This window comes from Falco peregrinus, chromosome 1 (assembly GCF_023634155.1).
Source record: "Falco peregrinus isolate bFalPer1 chromosome 1, bFalPer1.pri, whole genome shotgun sequence".
Lineage (NCBI taxonomy): Eukaryota > Metazoa > Chordata > Aves > Falconiformes > Falconidae > Falco > Falco peregrinus.
The window spans coordinates 81,320,691-81,342,084 of record NC_073721.1 but is presented as its reverse complement, the minus strand read 5'-3'; the positions used below and the strand labels follow the sequence as shown (position 1 = coordinate 81,342,084).

The 21,394-nt window shown below is 40.1% G+C and overlaps 1 protein-coding gene across 3 annotated transcripts in view; it reads right to left on the bottom strand.

Annotated features, from left to right (window-relative positions):
• PLA2G4F (phospholipase A2 group IVF) overlaps window positions 1–21,259 on the bottom strand; it is a 28,997-nt gene extending 7,738 nt beyond the window's left edge. For all 3 annotated transcript variants that reach the window (XM_005243769.4, XM_055795692.1, XM_055795698.1), the window contains exons 1-14: window positions 18,641–21,259; window positions 14,415–14,487; window positions 12,185–12,321; window positions 10,736–10,864; window positions 9,285–9,325; window positions 8,632–8,674; window positions 7,333–7,399; window positions 6,870–7,039; window positions 4,655–4,768; window positions 4,125–4,162; window positions 3,069–3,204; window positions 2,224–2,360; window positions 864–1,086; window positions 161–275 (exon numbers count right to left, since the gene is read on the bottom strand). In XM_005243769.4, coding sequence (XP_005243826.1) covers window positions 161–275; window positions 864–1,086; window positions 2,224–2,360; window positions 3,069–3,204; window positions 4,125–4,162; window positions 4,655–4,768; window positions 6,870–7,039; window positions 7,333–7,399; window positions 8,632–8,674; window positions 9,285–9,325; window positions 10,736–10,864; window positions 12,185–12,321; window positions 14,415–14,487; window positions 18,641–18,751 — 1,534 coding nt within the window. In that variant the 5' untranslated portion in view covers window positions 18,752–21,259. The remainder of the gene's footprint in view (window positions 1–160; window positions 276–863; window positions 1,087–2,223; window positions 2,361–3,068; window positions 3,205–4,124; window positions 4,163–4,654; window positions 4,769–6,869; window positions 7,040–7,332; window positions 7,400–8,631; window positions 8,675–9,284; window positions 9,326–10,735; window positions 10,865–12,184; window positions 12,322–14,414; window positions 14,488–18,640) is intronic.
• Between the last annotated feature and the right edge of the window lie 135 nt (window positions 21,260–21,394).

Genomic DNA, 21,394 nt, shown 5'->3' with positions numbered 1-21,394 from the left:
ACAATCAGGACGATAACACTCTGCCAATCCTATGGCCTCTTGCACTACCAGCTGCTACTTGAGCCATGTTTCCTGTTAGCTACTCACTACCCAAGGAACTCTATATGTTAACAGGATTTATGGATTTTAGCAAATAAAAATAAATTTGTGATGTTCATACCGGCAAAGTCGCCACTGCTAATATTGGGTCTCACGTTGACAGCTGCATAGATAGGATAAGGGTTCTGGGCCCATTTCACTGCTTCTTGCTGATCAGACAGCTTTGACGGATCTTCCTGGTCACAAGCAAGGAAGAAGAAACACACTTTAATCAGGTAAGTTCTATACCCTTATTTCAATAATTTGAAGCTCTTGCTTAGCATTTTAGACTAACAACACCACTAATTCAAAGTCCCTTTTCCTCCCTCTGCATAACCCATGCATATGGTTAGATTTTGCCAGAATATTTCTGCAGTTGCATGTTTCGAATGTTTGGTGTTTGTTAATAAACTAGTTACTCTCTGACTTCTGATTGCAACTAGCATGAAAATACTGGTTAAATACCGGTTTGCAAAACCAACATCATACTCTTTACCTGCCCAGTACAACAGCTATTGATTTAATAACAGTCATTCCAAATAAATACTACCTTTTCCTACAGCACTGGCCTACACTACTTCAAAATTCTTTACTAAACAAGGGTGCTGGGAAACTCAGGGCAGAAAGAGATAATAATTCCCTATGTTTATTCCACAACATCTATCCCAGGACAGCTCTGGGTAGTTAGAGAGAAGTTGGTTTCTAGACACACAATATACGGGGTGTTCAGAGCTCCCACCTGGAAGACAAACAGCAGTACACACCCAAAACATGAACTCTTTTACCTTCTGTTGTAGGAAATATTCCACAATAAGGCCCCACAAATCTGTAAAGGAAACCTTCCGTCCACTGATCTCCATTGCATTCAGCTCCTGGAAATAGTACTTCAGTCGTTCTGGGGAAAATGCCCCTGCTTTACTGCTGGACACAGTATCCTGAGCTCTTCTGATTGCATCTTGAAGGTCCTTCTGTGACCAGTTAGGGTCTTGATACAATGTTGATAAACACCTGAAAATGCTTATATTAATGTCATCAGTAGTAACAACTCTTGTGTAAACAATAATTTTAGCTAGTCATAATTAGTGCTGCAGCACTAAACTAAAAGCTTAAGAAGTCTAGCTAAAAGATAAAACCATGAAAAGAGACCATAAAAACGATGGATCTCTGAACTCTAGAACACGCTGAAAACCCTGACACCTAGAGGACTTCATCCTGATTGCTAACCTACTTTTCAAGGATGTTCCAAGCATCACATGCTAGCTAGCGCACATGAACCAGTTCATAAATATAAGCGAACTCCAGAACCTTGACAGACTGGCTGACAGTAAGGGTGCTATACTGCATACAACAATAGAGGCCACAGCCTTTATCAGAACACAGGTCTGATTAAATGAGAAACTAGTTTGGACTACTGGCTATCCACATGAACAGATGCCTACATTTGAAAGTTTGCCTCTGAATCAAAAGGCGCAGATCAGATCATGAGGTCAGTGGAAGAATACTAGGTACATAGGAGTTAATTTAACATACAAAGCTCTGGAAGGAAAGATTATACTGTAAAGTTGCACAACTTGGTGAAACCATTTCACAAAAACAATATGTACTTATGAAGGATGATTTCACCACAAACTCCAAGAACTGAGCTATTGAAACATTCTAGCCACATCTAACATTTCAGCACATTGCTCCAGTCCACCAAAGGGTACGCCGGTGCTATTCCTCTATTCAGCCACATATGCCATTTTGGAAGGTGGTAACCTAAGTGGTCTGTGAGAGCATGTTTCCAGTGACTTGCACCACCTCAGTCATCCTCTTGGAAAGAGCAAGGAAGTGGGGAGTGTTTGAAGTCAGGGCTCTGAGGGAACACACAGCAGTTTTATTGATGTAACACATTCTAATATTCAACTGCCAAGCTGTTGCAAAAGCAGCAGACTGATAAATTTAGGCAGTAGCTGTATCAGAAGTGATACTGAATCTCTTAGACTCTTTAGGACCCCCATCAGAACTCACAGATGAGAACTGATAAAATATTTGACTTTGTTGTCTCTCTACAGATGACACAAATGCAGTTTTGACCTTGATTTACATCAACACTACTACATATTCACATCTAAGTTTCTGAAATCAACATTGAATGTAACTTACCAAGTAGAGCCAGAAATCCCACACACATACATTGCAGCATCCAAAAGGCCCAGCTGCTGAAGCCCAGCAAGACTGCCGTAGAACGATGTCAGTGCTCTCATCCCACCTCCAGACCCCAGTACCGCTACAACTGGGACCTACAGATCAGGAGTCACAATGACAGACTTTTGAATTGCCAACAAATTACAGAACTAATCCTATTTAAGTCTCATTCTTATAAAAATAAGAGATAAAATCTCTATTTCTACACACATTTCAATTTCAGTTAGATTTCAACCATAATTCCTTTCTCTATTTTGTAATTGAAATATACTGTTTACTATAAGACACAGCATGTCATCTTAGGGACAATCACTGAAATTATTTTGTATATTACCACACATTTACTTGCATGCCATACAATATACACATAAGGACAAAAAAAAGTAATCATTCTTATAACAGCACACTAAGAACACAGAGCAAGGTATCAGGCTATCTAGATATAAGTGTGTCCTCAAATTATGAAGCTGTTCCTGTGGTCTGAGCTTCAATTTAACTATTCTGAAACAGATTTCCCCATCACAATTCAGAGTTCAAAGCCCAAGATACAAGAGTTCAACTAAAGAAAGTACACACATTCTGAAATTTCAATGTTTTGTGTTCCAAAACACACCCCCATCCTTCAAAATTTTAGAAATACACCATTTCAGACTTCAGAACTGAAATGTCCCAGGGATGTATTTCATGCCATGGTGACTGCAAACCATGTTTTCTGTTGGTTACAGGCAAGAATCCTACAATACCTAATTATCAACCAAGCACAAAGGATTTTATGAATCTCACTACAGCACTGAGCTCAATACCTCATCTTTTGGAGGGGATTCTTTTAAGTGAAGAGTTTTCCTCAGTGCCTCAGAAACTATTTTCTTCCTTTTGTCCAAAAATTCTCTCTCCTCTTTACAGAGGTCAAAACCCAGACGTATATCAAGATCCCAAGTGCTGAAATAGAAATTAAGACAAAAAAAACCCAAAATTTTGAAGGATTTGTAATTACCAGGGGAAAACAGTTTCTGTGAACACGCGATCTTGGTGCTGATCTGAATCACTGGATCAAACTCTTAAATGAACTTTTAGTGTGTATATCTATACACCAGCTATTTTGAAACAACCGCTTTTGGAATTTAAAATTAAATTTCTCCCTTAATGTCTAAATACAAAGCTTGTGTCAAACAGCTCTCAGATTAAGCTTCAGGAATTTCACAAAGTAAAGATTCTCAGTAGGTGAAGATTGTATGAGGTGCAACTGAGATCACTGTACTGACATGGAAAGAAATGAAGAGTAATTTTAAAACAGAAATTTCTGAACTTACAAGGCAGAAATGGACAAGTGAATGCCAATAAACTTGTTATGAGTTTGTAAAAGTGGAGCAGAATCTTCAGTTAATGACTATATACGAAATAACCCTATCAACTTACTAGCCAACTGCTCAGTTTTGTGTGTTATTCTTCCCCTATCACTCCTTTCTTGCAACCTTCCTCTACTTCACAGCTCAACCTCTTCACATGCAGAGACGTCCCTTCCTATTTGTCAGTACAGCGCTGCACATATTCTGGGAACCATGTGTCCCTAACAAAACTACTTAAGATTTACACTGTCAGCTATTTTACACTTAAGTATTAGGAACACAAAATTTGTTCAGATTTCAGCAAGACTGACACCATTCCAATACAGTATCAGCAAAGCAAAGAGTCACAGCCTTCAGAAGAAAAATAACCAGCAATATTTTTCTTTAACCTACCCCAAAAGATCAACAGAGACAAGAGACCTCCCCAGAATATCAGGGAGAATCACTCAGCTACTTCACTATGAGAAGAAAGGCCTTTCCTGATTTTTAGAGGTTTATGAGGTTCCCACTCACCTCTCTTCAGTTTTCAAACTCATATCCAAACTTTGTCCCTGTGAAGAGAGAACACATCTTGCAATTGATAGCAACTACGCAGGTGAAACTATTAACTAGAGGTTATAACATAAGCGGGGTCACTAGATACTAACCAGAACAGCAATCTCACCCACAAAACTCTCTCTGGAACACCTTTCCCTTGCACTTATTTCAGACACTTTCAGTAGTCTCCACAGAAAGTAGAAACAAGTACTCTGAGAGCAGGGTGAAAAAAATTATTTTTTCTGCAAGCTTCTTGCTTTTCTCTTCCTCTGATATTTTCTTTCACAACCTAACAGACTTTTTTCTTTGGGAAGTGATGTACTTTATACCTATTCTGCAAGACACATCCATGACAACATTTTTTGAATCTCAGTATTTCATTCCAGATATTCAAGAAAACAGCACTCCTAAGAATCACGTGCAGATTAACTTTCCAAATCCCTACAGGCAATAGGGGAAAAAGTTATTCCAAGCATGTTAAAACAAATGCAAAACATTGACGTTACCTCTCCCAGAGAAATGATTCTTTCAACTTTTTGTCCAATAGGAAGGGAATTAACTAGCACAGTTCCCAGTCCCAGAACTGTAGTATGCTTTTCAATATCAGGGTTCATACCATCCTAATAAAAATAAAATGTTATTTTTATATTTGGTGTAATGAATAATGAATAATAAAATAAATGAAAAATCCAGAAAAAAGTTAAATATATTACTTTCATGTGTCAAACCAGCAAACAACCCTCAAGATCATTATAACTAAATCTCTCCCAGAAGTTTAAGGTTTTTCAAGATCATCCTGCTCTCTGCTTGACAGATCTTTTCTGGGATTATTTGTGTCACTCAAATAGCTTGTTGTTGTTGTTGTTGTTTTTTAATATAGATGTCTGCCACAAGCAAAATTTCTCCATCTCCAAATAGAAAATTTCCCCCCAAAATAACTGTGGTCTGACATGTATCAGAAAGCTTACAAGTAAGCTTGGCATTCTGTCTTGAAAGCAGGATTTGGAAAAGATACCAGCAAGGCAATAGCATTAGACGTACAGAACAAATACCACAAAATAGAAAACAAAATACAGCCTTTGGGACAAATGGTAGTATGTAATTAAAAAACATAATCATCTTATACAAGCACAGCAAAACAAAGTTTGCCAGGCTGTATTAGCAAGAGCAAGTTCACTCAATACAGAGCTGTGTGCAGTTTCCTATATTTAAAAGGGGCATATAAAAAACCCTCTCATATCACAGGGCCACACTCAAAACCTACACAGCCTACCACGTGGGCTGGAGCCTTTACAACCACTGCAGGCCTCAACCCCTGGGAGGAGACAGCACCTTAAAGAAACAACAGGTGGTCACCCTTCTCACAACAAGAATTGGACAGACAAGGAACTACCCACAGATTCCACAGATGTATTCTGACCAAAACCATGTGTCCTAAGTCAAATGTCCCTCTAAGCCCACTGTCCTTCTAACAGGGACAAACAACATGCATTTAGGTACAGGGCAAGCAACATGACTATGTTCCTGTCACTCTCCTACCTCTGATAAGATAGGAAAGGTCAGACTTGATAGCTTTGTGCTCTATGCCAGCTCTTGAAGGAGTACATTCTGCTAGCTACCACGGGTGGTTTGGTTGAGGTTTACCATCTGGACCAATCTCCACAGTCAACTTCTACTGTATTTTTGCTTGCCTGGCTCTGAGGTTTTGACTGCTTAAGTCCAGGTCTCTCTCTTCAGCTCATATTTGCTGCCCAATCAACCCCACTGCAAAGCTATTCTTCCATATTATTTTTTGTGTTCTCTTCTCCATAGTTGCCTCTAGAGTAGTCAAGATCACCATCCGCATTCATGCTGCCCAACTGCTTGTGGGGATGAAAAACATCACAGAATATATAGTTTCCTTGCTCTCGTTTTTGGTGTTAGGCCATACTGGCAGCAGTTATCACAATGAATATTCAGCCATTCCTATGGGACAGACACACTGTGTGGGTATCTGTAGAAACTGTGAAGTTATAGACAAAGCTAAATAAACCTTTGCAAGTGGCAAGTGCTCCACAAGCTTCTAATAGAAAAGACTTTCTACAGAGTATCCCAACAGGCAAAAGGAAAGATGTCTTTAGGTGGCAAGCATGTGCAGAATCAGATTTTTTTAATCCCCAAGTCTGAACAGATTTTAAAGAGTTGGCGAGGGTATACTTTTAAGACAAGTTCACCTCCTTACCAAAGTCAAAGACCCAATGTGAAGTCTGACATTTTTCATCAATTTTTAAAATAAAAAATAGTAGTGTAAAAAGCAACACTAGAGAAAAACTTATATCTCTGCCCATAAATTTCTAATATATAACCAAAAAATAATACATCCATTCAAGACAGGCTTCTAGTCTAGAAAATTTTGATCTGAGCGGTTACAACATTATAGAGTTCAGTTCAAAAAGGTGTAACTGTAAGTGATTAGTAACCTTCATAACAGATGGTCCGCAGCACCACATACATATAGTAGCCCACAGGAAATCTGCTTCCAATGCCAGCTTTTGATATCCACAGGTACCCAAATAACATACCCAAAACTGACATCCCTAAACATCTGAAGTTGTCCCTGGTTGTCTTACGTTAAATTAAGGCCATTCAAGTACATTTTCATAGTCCAAAAGGCACTGCTTTCAGAACGGATTTATTCAAAAGTAGGCTGTAAACTTCCTAGCAGTCAGCCCAGTTGCTTACCTGTAAGACAGATATGGTTTGCTCCAGCTCCACTTGCAGTTCTGGACACATTTCTTTATCCATATGAAACACAAATGAGGTTCCATAATCCTTCTCATTGTCTGGTCTCCAAGGAATGCACAACTGCTTCTGATACGCCCCTGGAACAGACACCTTGACCTCACAGCTCCCTGTGCATTAGAATAAGAAGTTTAGACCACAGGAACCATTTAAATAGATGCTGAAAATCAGGTACTTGTTAAGTATAGCTAAGATGATGAAAACACAAGCAAAAACTCTTCTGTGGTACCTAGTGAAAGTGACATGATATTATTTAGCATTAAAAATAAAAGCAAAATTAAAAGTCAATTTGCTAGTCAGTAAATAAAAATGTGCTGGATAGACAGAGAATCAAGTCTCCCCTCTCTCCCAAGGAGTAAACATGCTGAAAAGTAGATCTGACAAACTCTTCAGGCAGCCCTACCTTTCTGTTTCTCTTTTTTTTTTTCCTCTTTGTTGATAGTGCCTTGCAAAGACAAGCAAGGATGAACCTATGAAAAGAAGAAACCAGTTCTGGTTATGAGATTTTTAGTTTGCTACTCTGTTGAAACTTAATCCACCTACTATAGAAGATGTAGATTTACAGCTGCAAGCTGTCAAAAAAACCCACTAAGTATTACATTGATCTTTCAAATAAAGGGCAAGTTGAGCAAATATCCCATCCTGCTGAAACATTTCAAAATCAAAACTACCCTTCCTATTCCAGTTACTGGAGGTTTTTTTGTTTGCAACCAGTACTTCATAGTTACAAGTTCTCAATGCCAGGGGTTTTTCCGTTTACCTTGGTTTAATGTATGTGTGAGTACCTATTCTGAGCCTGTGCAGATCCAAGCAAACACTTGATAAATTCTGCCATGACTTTCTGTCCTGGATTGTCCACATGCTCATGAAGTTTAGTCTCTCACACCGTTCAATCATCAGCTTCCCTTCTAGGGCAGCAGATAAAATACTTAATTGGCCATAATTGCCCTAAAGGATAAGAAACTCCTCCACTGCTTGAATGTAAGACTATTTGCTAAGGGAAATGGGAACACAAAAGTCTCTCTCCTGTGAAATAGTTTGCAGAACTGTGCTGTAAAATGCCACCGACTTTTCCTGAAAGAATGTTAAAACTCTACATTTCAACAATGATGAACTCCTTCCCATCCTCTTTTCCTTATTAAAAAACTTTGGTCCCTTTCCTTTGAGGGGACAAAAGAGGTGAAAACACCTGTATTTTTAAGATATAATGCACTGATTTTCTCTGATTAGGACTTTTCATCCTAATGGATGTGTCTATTCTGTGAGGGTAGAGTCTGGAGAGTGGGAAGCATCACTTACTTATTAATGGTACTGTTAAAAGCTTACAAATAATAGGTGTTAAAGTGGCAGACTATACCTGGCCAGCATCTACTCTAGAAACTCAGTAAAATGTGCAAGATTCACTAGCCTTCTAAAGACATTTTTTGTTTACATCTTTTAGAACAACCCCACTGGAAAAAAAATCAACAAAAAAACAACCAAAAAAACCAAACTACCAAAACCAACCCTTTCTGTGAGTTGGTATCAAGTTTTAAAAATTGAGGAAGCTTTTTAAACCAGAATTAAAAGAGAGGCAGATGCTGGAGAGAATAGGAGCTATTTGGAAGCCAGGAAGCCATTCTCAACAATTCTTGTCTTCTTGCTATTACCTACCTTCAGGAGTGAATGCCAACATGTATGTAATTGGCTTCCATGTACTCACCACAAGGACTCCATTAGTCAAAACCTCTGTAGGGGCATCTGAGCTGTGAAAGGAAGAGATTTAATGCAAATTAGTTTTGTTACTAATTTACTTCATCCTACTTTACAAACTATCTGCCTGGATAAACACTGGGGGAGAAAGTCCTCAGTGTGAGAGATCTATGCAAACTAGATTGACACAAGTATACTCTTCATGGAACAATGTGGGGGGAAATACTGAAGAAAAAAATTGTGTGCAACTATAAGCATGTGCTATAAGGTCTCCCCATCTCAGTTATTTTGACAACCTAGAGAAAAGCTGGGCTTAGATTGACTGTCAGATAGATAAAGCCTTTATTTCTTTATATTGCAAGGTTAATTGTGAAAGCTTTCCACTCCTAAGTAATTCATCTACAAAATGTTCATTTCTTTTGCAGCACTGCCATTCCCACAAAGTCCAGCAAATTTTATTATTTTTTTTTAGTATCCCAAAAGTTTTGGTGACTGGTGTTTTAAGGATATTTGTGATCTGCCATTGCTGAATCAACTCAAACATCACCGAGAACTGTTAAGCATTAGCCTTTTTATGGACAAGACTGTCCCTGCCCAGAAAAAGCAACTAAGAAAACGTATTGGTGGAGCACAAGTTCTTTCAGCTTTTCAGGTAAGACTCACCATTTCTCCAAGTAAAACTCTACATCCAGCTCTTCATTAGCCTTTAAAAATAAAAGTTGGACACAGGTGACCCTTGATCTTGAATATAAGGCTTTTTCCAAGAGATTAAGCTTTCTTCCTGTTACAAATTATAGTAACTACTTTTGTTGCTTTTACAGAAGCTCCAGTTTTTTGGAAGGTCGAAAACTCATGCTTTTTGTTGTTACTCTTTTAAAGATTCCTCTCCCCCTGGACATATCTTATATGACAAGACACAAGTACACACAAGTGAGAGCTGGGTCTCAGATCCACTACTCTGCTAATGAGAAAAAACACACTCTTCTGGCTCAAGTATCACTGCAGTGCCGCCTCCGCAAACAGGTTCTACATGAGGTTTTGTGCTTCCTCCCATTTATTATTTCAGTAGGTTGCTCTCTTCACTCATTGCTGTCTTTGTATTGTACACTTTGATCCAGCCATCTTTTCCCCTACCATAGCAATACAGTAAATGCTCGATAGCAGACCTAATGCAGTTTTTAAAATAACCAAGTAGAAGCCAATCTAGGTAATTCTATTTACTGAAGTTTCTAGTTCCGTAATTACTGATCAAGATGACTTAAGCATTTAGCAAACAGGATGGCTAGTGGAAAAAAAGGGAGTTTCTAACCCTCTTTCTATGATTACAAATCATTTAGAGTGCTTGTAACACTGACCAAAACCTTCCTGCTAACTTCATACCAATTAGCTTGCTTCTGACTGCACCAACAGCACTAAAGTCCAATTTCTCAAGAAACAAGCTCAAGCTTCCCTTTAATCCAGATCTACTGTACCAATGTGTTTGAGGCAGTTACAAAAAAGATCAGAGTGGTGATGTGGCTTTACGTACATAAAACAAGCTGTCTTATTGCAAGTCCATAAACAGGTCCATGGGGACTGAGAGCAGCTGATATGCACCAATGTCACCCACCTGAAGCAGAGGCTAAATGTAACTGAACATATCTCAGGGACGTAAGATTTCCTTAGGCTTTTGACTTATTAAATATAGAGCTAACTTTTACAGCAATAAACTCCTTCACTGCAAGCTGATGATGATCAACTAAAGACTGTCTGCAGACCCCACAATGACTGCTGCCTGTAAATGCTTTTAATTTTGAGCCCACTTTATGCCCCTCTAGTCTTCTGAAAAATCAATACCCTTTAAAGGTGTTTTAACATCTTCTGAAAGACAGCAGTCATTCCAAGTTTTATTTAGGTGGGCATCTCAAAAGCTGTGGAACACATAACACAAAAAAAAATCACTAGGGATTTTAGAAACATCTGACAGTAAAACCATATATGCTGTCATTACCTGCTGACACATTTTCCCCTTCTGGCTTCTACAACAGAAAAGTCAACCAGCATGTACTGCCAGATTTCTGTAATGATGAGCTGCCGCTATTCACAGTTGACCTGGGAAGAAGCCAAAGACTAACCTCAGGGTTCAACCTGAAAGTACGCAGCAGGGGCTGACCCAGCTTCATGCCCCCTACATCAAAGACAACAGATGTGAGCTCATCGCTGACGAGGACATCCTTATCATAGAGTGTCAATTCCAGAATGTTCTAAAACCAAACAGAAACAGCCTCAGATAAGACAGAAACACTTCCATAAACCTGGGTAGCTGTATACAATGGAAACTTTAAGCATTAATCAATACCCTTCCCACTCCTGAAGAGAATTCACTATTTCCAGCAGGGCTTACAGCATAGTTAAGCAAAAAGCTCCTAGATAACAGTTTTTAGCTAAGATTTTCTGAGCTTCCCAAATAAAGAGAGGTCCCAGATGAGTGCATGTGCCAGTATTCTCCACCACCTTCAGGTACAGATTTGCCTGAAGAAGCAATAGCAATTTCCACTCTTTCAGCATGATTTAGTCCAGGATGTTATAGGGAACTATCACTTCCTGCTCAGCAGTCTCAGAGCAGGTAAATCCAGCAGAAACTAATTGAAATAGACATAGTCAGTATGTATGGCACCTAAAAAGTGGCCTTGCAACAACTTGTCTCTTCAAGGAGACAAAACTCAAGTTAGAATTGTGCTGGCACAGTCTCGCAGCAGTAACCAGACTAAGGCCTCATGCAGGGGCGGCTGTCCCCCATGCAAGGGAAGAAAAAGGTCACACGCTCTAAAGCTTAATTTACAATTTCCTTATGATTTAGGTCAATTACTATTCTGCCTTTGTCACCAACCATTATGGAAAGGTACTCCAGTGAGGGAGTTTGTTTCTTGTTAATAAGCACCTTATTCCAAAGGCTAGGATGCTATTGAAAGCAATAGTGTCATAGTAAATCTAACCTTTTAAAGTACAGTTTCCTTCCATCTACCATTAGCGTCTACTTTGAGAATGAACGCTGACAATCTGAAGACTTTGTTCAATACTCTATTGGTCCTGCTCAGACAGATGTACTGTCTCTAGGAGTTTGAATTTTGCTTTTCTTGATCATAGGAATTGATGGCAAGACATGACTGAATGAACTAAGTGGCAATGTGACTTGAAATTTAGTTCCCATTACCTTCACTCAGCCACTTGGCTGTGTAAGGCAAGTAGAACTACAAGAAGGTAACAGCTACTCTGTCAAAGTAAAAAGCAACCTTCAAATAGAAACTTGCTTTACCAAGGAACTTCCTTGTACCGCCATAACTCCCCTTTCCTGAATTGCATCACAAGGATATTTATGGAAAATTCTAGCTGCAACTTGCATAAGTGCAGTTACAAATTGCTGTGGTTATCACTGGACATGCATGGTACAGCTTTTTGTACCACTGAAAACAACTGATACCTTACAAGCACCACTGGTTTTGAGGGTAATAATGAATGATCAAAAGTTAAGTCAGTACACAAATGCACACAGCTCAATCAGCTCCACAAAGCGCATTCCTTACCTTAACAGCACTATGGATTCGATACTTGAAAGTTTCATTCCATTCTGGGTTATCAGAGTTGTCAACAACCTGAGTTCGGAACACTTTGGGAGACGCAGTGGGCAGCTTTAGCTCCACATAGCAGTCTGCCTTGGACACTAGAGCACAGTGTAGAGACAGATATCAGAATAATGTTAATCAAACATACTCTTTCCCATGAGCTCATTTTCTAGATCTCATTGCATCATAGAAACTTGCAAAACCAAGGCTGGACTTGTAAAGCAAAAGCCTTTAATGAAATACACATTTTTAAACAGCATCAAAGTGAACATTAGGCACTTCTATTTATTTTTTCTGATTCATTCAAACCATAAAGCCCTTCATAAAAGAGACTATTATTCAAAATGAAGAATGTCAACTTTTCAAAAAAGACTACTCCTGATATCAGGCCCATTGCCTCTTGTTCTGTTACTGGGCATCACTGAAAGAGTGTGGCTCCATGTCCTTGACACCCTCCTTTCAGATACTTGTCCACATTAATACGGTCCCCCTGAGCCTTCTGCTCTGCAGACTAAGCAGTCCCAGAACTCAGCCTTTCCTTATATGAGAGATGCTCCGGTCTGTTTACAGTCTTAGTGGCTCTTCAATAGGCTCTCTCCAGTAGCCCAAGTATCTCTCAGAGGAAAGCCCAGAACTAGACACAGCACTCCAGACGCAGCCTCACTGCTGCTGAGTAGAAGGGAAGGATCACTTTGCTTGTCATTGCCAACACTTCTCCTAATGCAGCCCAGGACACTGTGAGCCTTCCTTGCAGCAAGAGCACACTGCTAGCTTATGGCCTGCTTGCTGTTCACCAAGACCCCCAGGTCTGTTTCTGCAAAGCTGTTTTCCAGCTCATCAGCCCGCAGCGTACACTGCTGCACAGGGTGCAGGACTTCCACTTCTTTTTGTTCACCTGCATGAGGTTCCTGTCAGCCTACTTTTTCAGCCTGTTGAGGTCCCTCTGGATAGCATTGTGACCCTTTGGTGTACCAGTCACTACTCCCAGTTTTTTTAACATCAGCAAACTGACTGAGGGTATACTTAGCCCCATCACCCAGATCATTAATGAAGACATTGAAAAAGATGGGGCCCAGAACTGACCCCTAGGTTACACCACTAGTTACTAGCTTCTAACTAGACTTTGTACCACTGATCATCACCTTCTGAGCTCTGCCACTCGGCCAGTTTTCAATCCAACCCCGTCTGCTTATCCAGCCCATATTTCATCAGCTTCTCTGTAAGAATCTTATGGGGGACAGTGTCAAAAGCCTTACTGAAGTCGAAGTAGACAATATCCACCACTGCTATACCCACATCTAGTGTGGCCAGGAGGTAAGCTTTCCGTTTCTTTTCTCTGAAAATAACCAATTGCCTCAGATTCCTTCCTTCTTCCAGTTAAGGCCCCTTTAACAACATAAGCATGGGGACCATTCATCACACCAATTGCGCAGAAAGGCCATAAAATGAACCTCTCTTCACAGTGTGACTCTAGCCCTCAGCCTTTCAGAAGGGTTTTTCATTCCCTGGACAGTCATTTAGCATTCCAGCAGTTCAATGTTGGATGTCAGATATAAACTTAAAGCAGGCAGACTACCTTACTACATTATATCTGAAGTAATTGAATCTCAAATTACTTTTAAAGATCCAAATGACCCAAACAGCCCTGAGAGCTTTACTCAACACAGATGCGTAACAGGAAGGGAATATATACCATGCTATCAAAAACAGGAACAGGTAAAAAGCAGCTTGTCCTGGAATCAGACAACCACCTACCTCCTTGAAAAGTTTCAATGACAAACAAAATAGCAGGCATGTGAAAGAAAGCACTGCTACAACTGAGAAACATCTGGAATCTAGAACTGAAGATTGCTGCTTCCAGGTGTAAGACGACTGCTCAGCAGAAGCAAGCGTGAAATTTGCCATGGCCAGAGCGCTGAATCCAGACCAAGGAACACAAAACGGGCCACAATAGAAGATGTAAAGAAGCAGGGAAGCAAAACATTACCAGGACTTACCCAATCTAATTCTGCATAGTAGAAGGGTTAATTTGCAGCTTGGCCTCAGATCAAGCTTTACAAGAGAAGCCTTTATTCAGACCAAAGACAATACACTATGTGTCAGTAAGAAGTTCCCATAACAACGTCACCTGTGTTACAGATAAGCACCAAACAAACTATCTATTTTCATATAAACTTGACTAAATACTTACGCAGATCTGTACCCTTGATGTTTCTGGCTTGGAGGACTTTTACTGTTAGGTTGTAGTAAGGGTGCTTCTCCCACTGAAAAGAGAGGAACAAGCTCAGCACCTGTCTCAATTGCAGTGCCCGTTCTATAACCACACTAGTATCAGTCCAGAGAAATGGATCAGACCAGCCAACCCAAAATAAACTATTGAGTCAGTCTGGGAACATATGCAGCACTCTCAGTGCCCTGCAAGAAGACTAAAGGAGTCTAGAAGGAAACTAAATTCCCTTTCAGCAGGGCAATGAGTGATGTCTTAGGGTAACTCCTCACAGACTTCAGAAAATAAGCTCCTTATTTAGGGCTTCCTCTAATTATAGATCAGTTTTTAATTCCTTCATTAGTTCATTCCTGCTGGAGGATAAACAGATACTAAAGCTGCTCAAATAATTTTAATCATGACTTGGATAATTTAAGACTACTTGCCAAGGGCATATGCATGCTTGAGTAATACCAGACATGACAAGAATCTTAACAGCATGGTCTAAAGACGTAAGAAGCATATGCTGTTTACAATGAGGGGGGAAAAAAACAACCACCAAACCACTTTCTTGTAGGAACACATACTTCATGGCAGTCTGAGCAAGAAAAGACAAACCTTAAATTCCTTTTCATTCTGGACTAGTTACTAGTGTCAGCACTCTAAACATGCATGTGCCAATTCACAAGCACAGATCAAAATGTAATTCTTGCTCTTGAAAGCTTCTGGGACACTATTTTTGGAAAGTAATATTAGTATTTAGATGTCTGGATGTGAAGAGGGGGAAAAAAAAGCCTGACTGAATCCTAGAAGATCAAGAACTGGCAGGGGAGGGCAGAAGAAGACAAGAGAAAATACCTTGAAGGGAATTAGTGCAGAGACTGCCCAGCAACAATTGTATACGGTGAAAAGAATGGGATTCTGCCTCATTTCCATAAGTTATGACACAATCCTGGCAGGCTAAGAACTTTTTCTATTCTTAAATCTCATTTCAAAATGCTTTTCACAAGTGGTCACTATTTCATGTTCATAATTTTCTACATAGCTGACCTGGGACCAGACTTTAATTTCAGATAGGCTAAGCATTCATCTACAACTGAATTCAACAGGATCTTCACTTACAACAAAGTGCTGCAGAGTGCCAAATATTATATAAAAACATAGGCCCTACATATCACTAACTAGGATCTCAAGGAAACCAATGAACCTTGAACTGTCAAACTTCTCTTGAATATTCCTTAGCTGATAACTGGAACTGTACTATGTTTGTTAGGCAGTCACACACTTGTGGTGTTTTACTTCTTATCACTTCAAGGTACTTCTCAGCTTACCAGGTGAACAACACAAAACCAAGACACACATCGTATATTGAATGTCTTTGTATTAAGTGACTACCATCCACCCTGATGAACGAGTGAAGGATAAAAGTTACACACGTTGTCTAAGATCTCTCACACTGGTGCCAGATTAAATTTGTGCAAATAAATTCCAATTATATTATTATTACTCTTAAAGTGTTCTTATTTGCAGCATCAACATGCTGAACATACTCTTTCCCTGATCTGTTTCTAGGAGCAAGACATACCTTCACATTGAACTTAACCATGAACTCTACCCTTCAGATGCTAGTTTTTCTTTTAAAACTTTTCCTAATCACCTCTATTTTGCTCAACCACCAACGCTAGTTTCTGAGGCAATACCTAACCTCCTTGCTACCTCACCAAGTTGCAGAATGGACTACAGAGAGAAATTTAAGATTGCATATGTTATTCTCACCAGCTTCCTAAAGGTGCTGCAACTCTTCAGGTTGTTGAGAAATGAAGCTACGTAATCACACTCCCAACTACTGCCAAAGCAATCTTTACTCACGTAGCCTGGCTATTGCCTGAAATTCAGACACTATCAGCAGAGGAAGCACAGAACACCCTCCTGAAGATAGCATAGCCTTCTTTTAACCCACACCATCTGTCAACGTATAGCTACATGTTCAAAAGAAAGTCCTTCTGAAAGTCTCTAATGAACTTCGATTTGCAGTCAGCCATCAAACAGCTGAGGACACATTTTCCACGCCCAGATCATAGTTTAAGGGCATATAACAGACTTTTCACTGGGCTTACAAGTCTGTGCTATACCAGAACCCTCCCATCTGCTTTTTCTATTTATCTTTTAGCCAAGGCACAGCAAGGTCATAGCATGGTGCAAGGTGAGCTTACAGAGTAATGAAGCTTGAGAGTATCAGATATGATCCATTTGAATGTGTCAGGGAAAAGGCAGGCAAGAAATCTGTACGGGAAATGAACAACAAATAATGACAGTTTTGCCTACACCAGTGTACATGACAGCATACCAGTGTATGCGACTGATGCAACCAAACAATTTCTACTTTGCAGCTTAAGGATTTTTCAGAATCACCCCTTTTCCAGAGCTCAAGAGAGTTCATTTGAAGCAAAAAGACCTTGAAAGCCTTAAATGAGGGTACAAAACTGAATTTTCACACATTCAGCCCCGCTAAGCACTGTCTGTATCTTCCCTGTAAGCTGAAGATGCTGATGCAGCAGCAAGTGACGGCAAAACAGATTACCCCAGCTGTAGGACCCAGCAGTCTTTATTCTCATATGGCCCAGAATACTTGCCTTTATACAGGGGGGTGTAAGTGCTGGGATCCACTCCACATCTCTCAGTGGATGCAGAGGACTCACTATAAGCATGCCAATCACATTACAAAAATGTCATCAATAGCAAATAAAAATGTAACTTCTAAGCCATGTTTTCTTTTGTGTTCACAGCTACTAGGCAAATCAGGTGGGCAGAGAAGTGTCTGGTTTACCAAGGAAGCACTCTCTCCCCTGTTCCTGCTCCCAAGGAAAACACTGCTGCCTGTAATTCCCTTCCTCATGGCCAGAGTGCCGGAAGTTTGCTTTTAAACCAAAAAGCAAACTCAGATGGCCTAGGCACCCCTAACTTTCCCTCCACCCCCAGAAGTGTACACCTAGTCATAAAAGGAGACTTCAGACCCAGTCACAAGAACCATGATCTTCTGGAAGGCAAGTTTTATAATCGGTCAGGCAATACAGGTAGTGTTACCAGCTTGGTATCACAATAGTGGCAAACAGTGGGCTTGTTTCCAGTTTACCATTGTCTTTAGATATGTGAAACCAAGGCTAAGCTTTGGAAAATAAGAAGATCTGATCACGCTGAATTCACCTAGAAAGCCAAAAGGGTGATCTTCTGTTCCATCTCTTGCTCAGTTGCTATTAACTAGTCAATACAAATTCTCTCCACCCCAGCCAGCATAAGTTTGCTAAGTAGTGTTGAAATTTATTTATATAGTGAGCGCCTAAAGGGGAAACATCACATCCAGTGGTTTATGGGTTAATGGAATTCACACAGGCTAACACTAGTCTCTTCTACCCTGATTTTCCAAGTACTAAACTACAACATTAAAAAAAAAAATCCACCACCTATCAAGATAATTTTTATCACAGAGCAAGCAGAAGTGTGGAGAGGCATACAGGCAGCAAGCCATACCATCTTGTGACATTTAACAGTCACCTCAATTTTAAGTTGCAGATTTTGGGAAACACACACACACACAGGTAATCAGACAACAGATCAGACCTCCTAAGCAAAGGCTCCTTCACAAACATTTAGCGTAATTCAAAATCAAGGTTACTGGCCAGACTGTCTTACACAATGGAATGATCTTACACCAGTTAAAGGACAAACACACTGAAACCACTTTAATGTAGTTGTACTGCATTATGAACAGGGGGTGAAGTAATCATTAATCTTTGTCTACTTCAGACCATTAAGCCCCATGGGATAAGGTAGAGAGCAGAGAGGAAGTGAATGGTAATCAAGGACATTTTGCAAGAAAACACATAAGCAGTATTTTGTCTCTACTGATGAGAAGCACAGTCTCCTGAACTCTCCCCTGCCCCACCAAAAGTACCTGACATCAGCTTAGCTGTTCCCCAAAACCTAAGGAACCAGAGACCTGCTCTGCATTGCCTCACACAGACCCTGAATTTAGTAAAAACCTGGAACATCCATTAGCACTTTTGTTATCCAAAATCTTCCCCGACAAACTTTTTGATCAATTCCTGCACAAGTGCAGGCCTGGTTTTCCACACATGCAGTCACAGCAAGTCACTACTGAACACATTGGCTAAGGAACGCTGTCTCAAAAACAGTGCTACCGTTCCTCTTACCCGCCAGTGATAAAACCCCGTCTCCTTCCTCTCCTTCCTTTGGAAAAGCACAGCTGCCAGAAAAGGCAGCACTCTGGGTGGAAGCGGGCCCCGCAGCACCTCATGGAACATGGGGAAAACGTCCTGTTGTCTCCACAGAAAACCTGACAGGGAAACGCAGAAAATAAGAGTCCCTGGACCCTTGGCTGTGGCAGGCTGCAGGCCACCGGCTCCGTCTGAAGTCTGAAGCTTTGCTTTGCGCAGGACCGGGCTGCCTTCCAGCTGCAAGCAGAGGTGTGGCCTGCACTTGACAAACAACCCAGTTCAAAACCTTGCTGGCAGGTTTTTCAAGTACTGGTAAGAAGATAAGGGCAGCAAAGCAGCACTGGACGGACATGGAAGCCCTAGGTAGGAGGAAGCACCGCTCAGTGATTCTGCCACAACCTCAAAACCCCTAGCCCAGATTTACTTTGAGTGTTCCAGCAACCTCATCTAGAACTTTGGCCATTTTAAACCCTTTCAAAATTTCAGCATACCCTAAAAGAATATTTTTAAACAGAAATACCCATCTTACAAGGCTGAAGCAAATCCAGACTTGCCATTGACTGCAGCCATTCAGAGAAGCTGCAGGGAGGCGAGTAGAGACACTGCAGCTCGGTCTGCGTTAGGACGCCCCAGAGGACACTGACTCACCACCTCCCCTCACTCTGTGAGGAGCCTCCATGGGTCCCCCCTTTATTCTCATTTTCCATGTAGCAGTCCTGATTCTTCCACCAAAGATTCCTGAAAAATGGTACAACTGATAGAGCAGATTTTTATATTTTTTTAATGAGTCTAATGTGCCTTAAAAAACATTTAAGCAGCAAAGGAGATTACCTGGAAGCAATTAGTTTATTAACAGCTGCTGACAGTTGGCTTGTCTGGAGCTTTTATTAAAGAGCTTGAAATGAAGCAAAACAAATTTAAGTGTTTCAACAATTAGAAAGTGGCAGAGAATGTACAAAAGCCAGTAATGCAGCGTATCACCAGTTCTACACAAACATGAGAATGTGACACATTCTCAGCAAGATCCCATTCGTTAATCATTTCCTGTCATTAGTGTCAGTCACTAGATCAGAATTTAAGAAAATTAATAAAAGCACAGGCACTGACATCTGGAACACAAGTCAGTCCTAGTTAGCAAATTTACAGGCTTAAGAGTCAACGCACAGGCAAAAAGCAAACACCACCATTGCAAAATGATCAGCAACGGCTGTAAAGCTCTCATGTGGTACTAAATGGTATGGTAAAGATAAGACACTGGACTGAAAAAGCAGTTTCTTTGCATTTCTACATACCACTGCATTGAAAGTCAAGGGCTATCATACTAGGTTTTATCTACCTTTGAAAATTGCAAAACCATGTGATTTATTTATATTTAATCTAATCTAAGCTTGACTATAAATTACAGTAAAACTGAGGTGGGCTCACACAGTAAGCTAACATGGAGAAATCAGACTTACTATAAACAGTTTATTACAGGCAGTAAATAAAGCCTGTACTTTATCTTGTGAGTGTCCACTTGCATTTAAAAATCTGGCTTACCTGCGTTCTCCTGAAGTTCTCTCTCCTCTTCCAGTGAAATCTCAGCACAAGGATCTCATGTTTATAGAATTTCTCTTGAATTTCTCTCTCAAGAAAAATCGAAAGCTCTTTAGAACATATGTTTAAGATTTGTTCCATTAGCAAACAGTGTTTGCGTGCAGTTTTAGCTATCTACAGACTCTGTTCACAGCCAGCTTAATATCCAAAGAGAAGCTACTTGCTTTTGTCATTTCCCAGCAGACTAAGGAAAAAAACGAAAGATGAGGCAACAGCCTCATACCTGGTAACTTTACTTCTGCTTGGATTAGCATCCCCATAGTGGTAAAGGTAGATTTATATCTACATTTCATTCAGTTATTTTTTTGTCAGCATGAATAGATGACACCAACTATACTATACAGTATTTAAAATATGCACAGATATCACAAGGGACCCCTTTAGCTCTCCTCTTAGGGCTGCTAATGGGAGCAGAGATGCAGTGCATAATTAGAAGAGATCAAGATTCCAAAGGATGCTAGCAAGGTTTGATTTGTGGTGTGTTTTTTTGGAGGTTTTGGAGGGGGGCGGGGGGTGGTTTTGGTTGGTTGTTTTTTTTGGTGGGTTGGTCTTCTCCAGAAATAGCCATATACTTAATTGTGCAATATGGAAACAAAAGACTATTCTTCAGTGCTGATTACTCCCATTTCTACAGAATGGCAGAACTGGAGATCTGTATTCTACTTCAAACGCTAGACTAGTCTATGACCTACAATTCAAACAGCTGCAAACCTGTGAATCTAGATATTTCCTGACTTAGTCACACAGAGCTCAACATTTCTCCCACCCCAAAATAGCATACCACCACTCAAAAAAAAAAAAAAATTGTCAGTAATTTTAGTGTTCTCTAGTAAGTACATATTTAATGGTACAAGACTTTCAAAAAATTACTCAAAGAGAATACAAAAGTGATGTAGTAGGATTCTGAGAACATTCACAAGCATACTAAAAACTTGTAGATTTAAAAACCAAAGGTGAGAAGCGATGACAGCTCTCATATGACATGGTCTCATCTGAGTTACATATACTAAAGCAGAAGTGATACTGGGAGTCCCTGCATTGGGTCTTCGAGGAGACTTTGAGGAGAAAGTGAGGACTAATATTAAAAAAACCCAACCCTAATCTACAGCACCCCAGAGAAACTTAACTGCACAA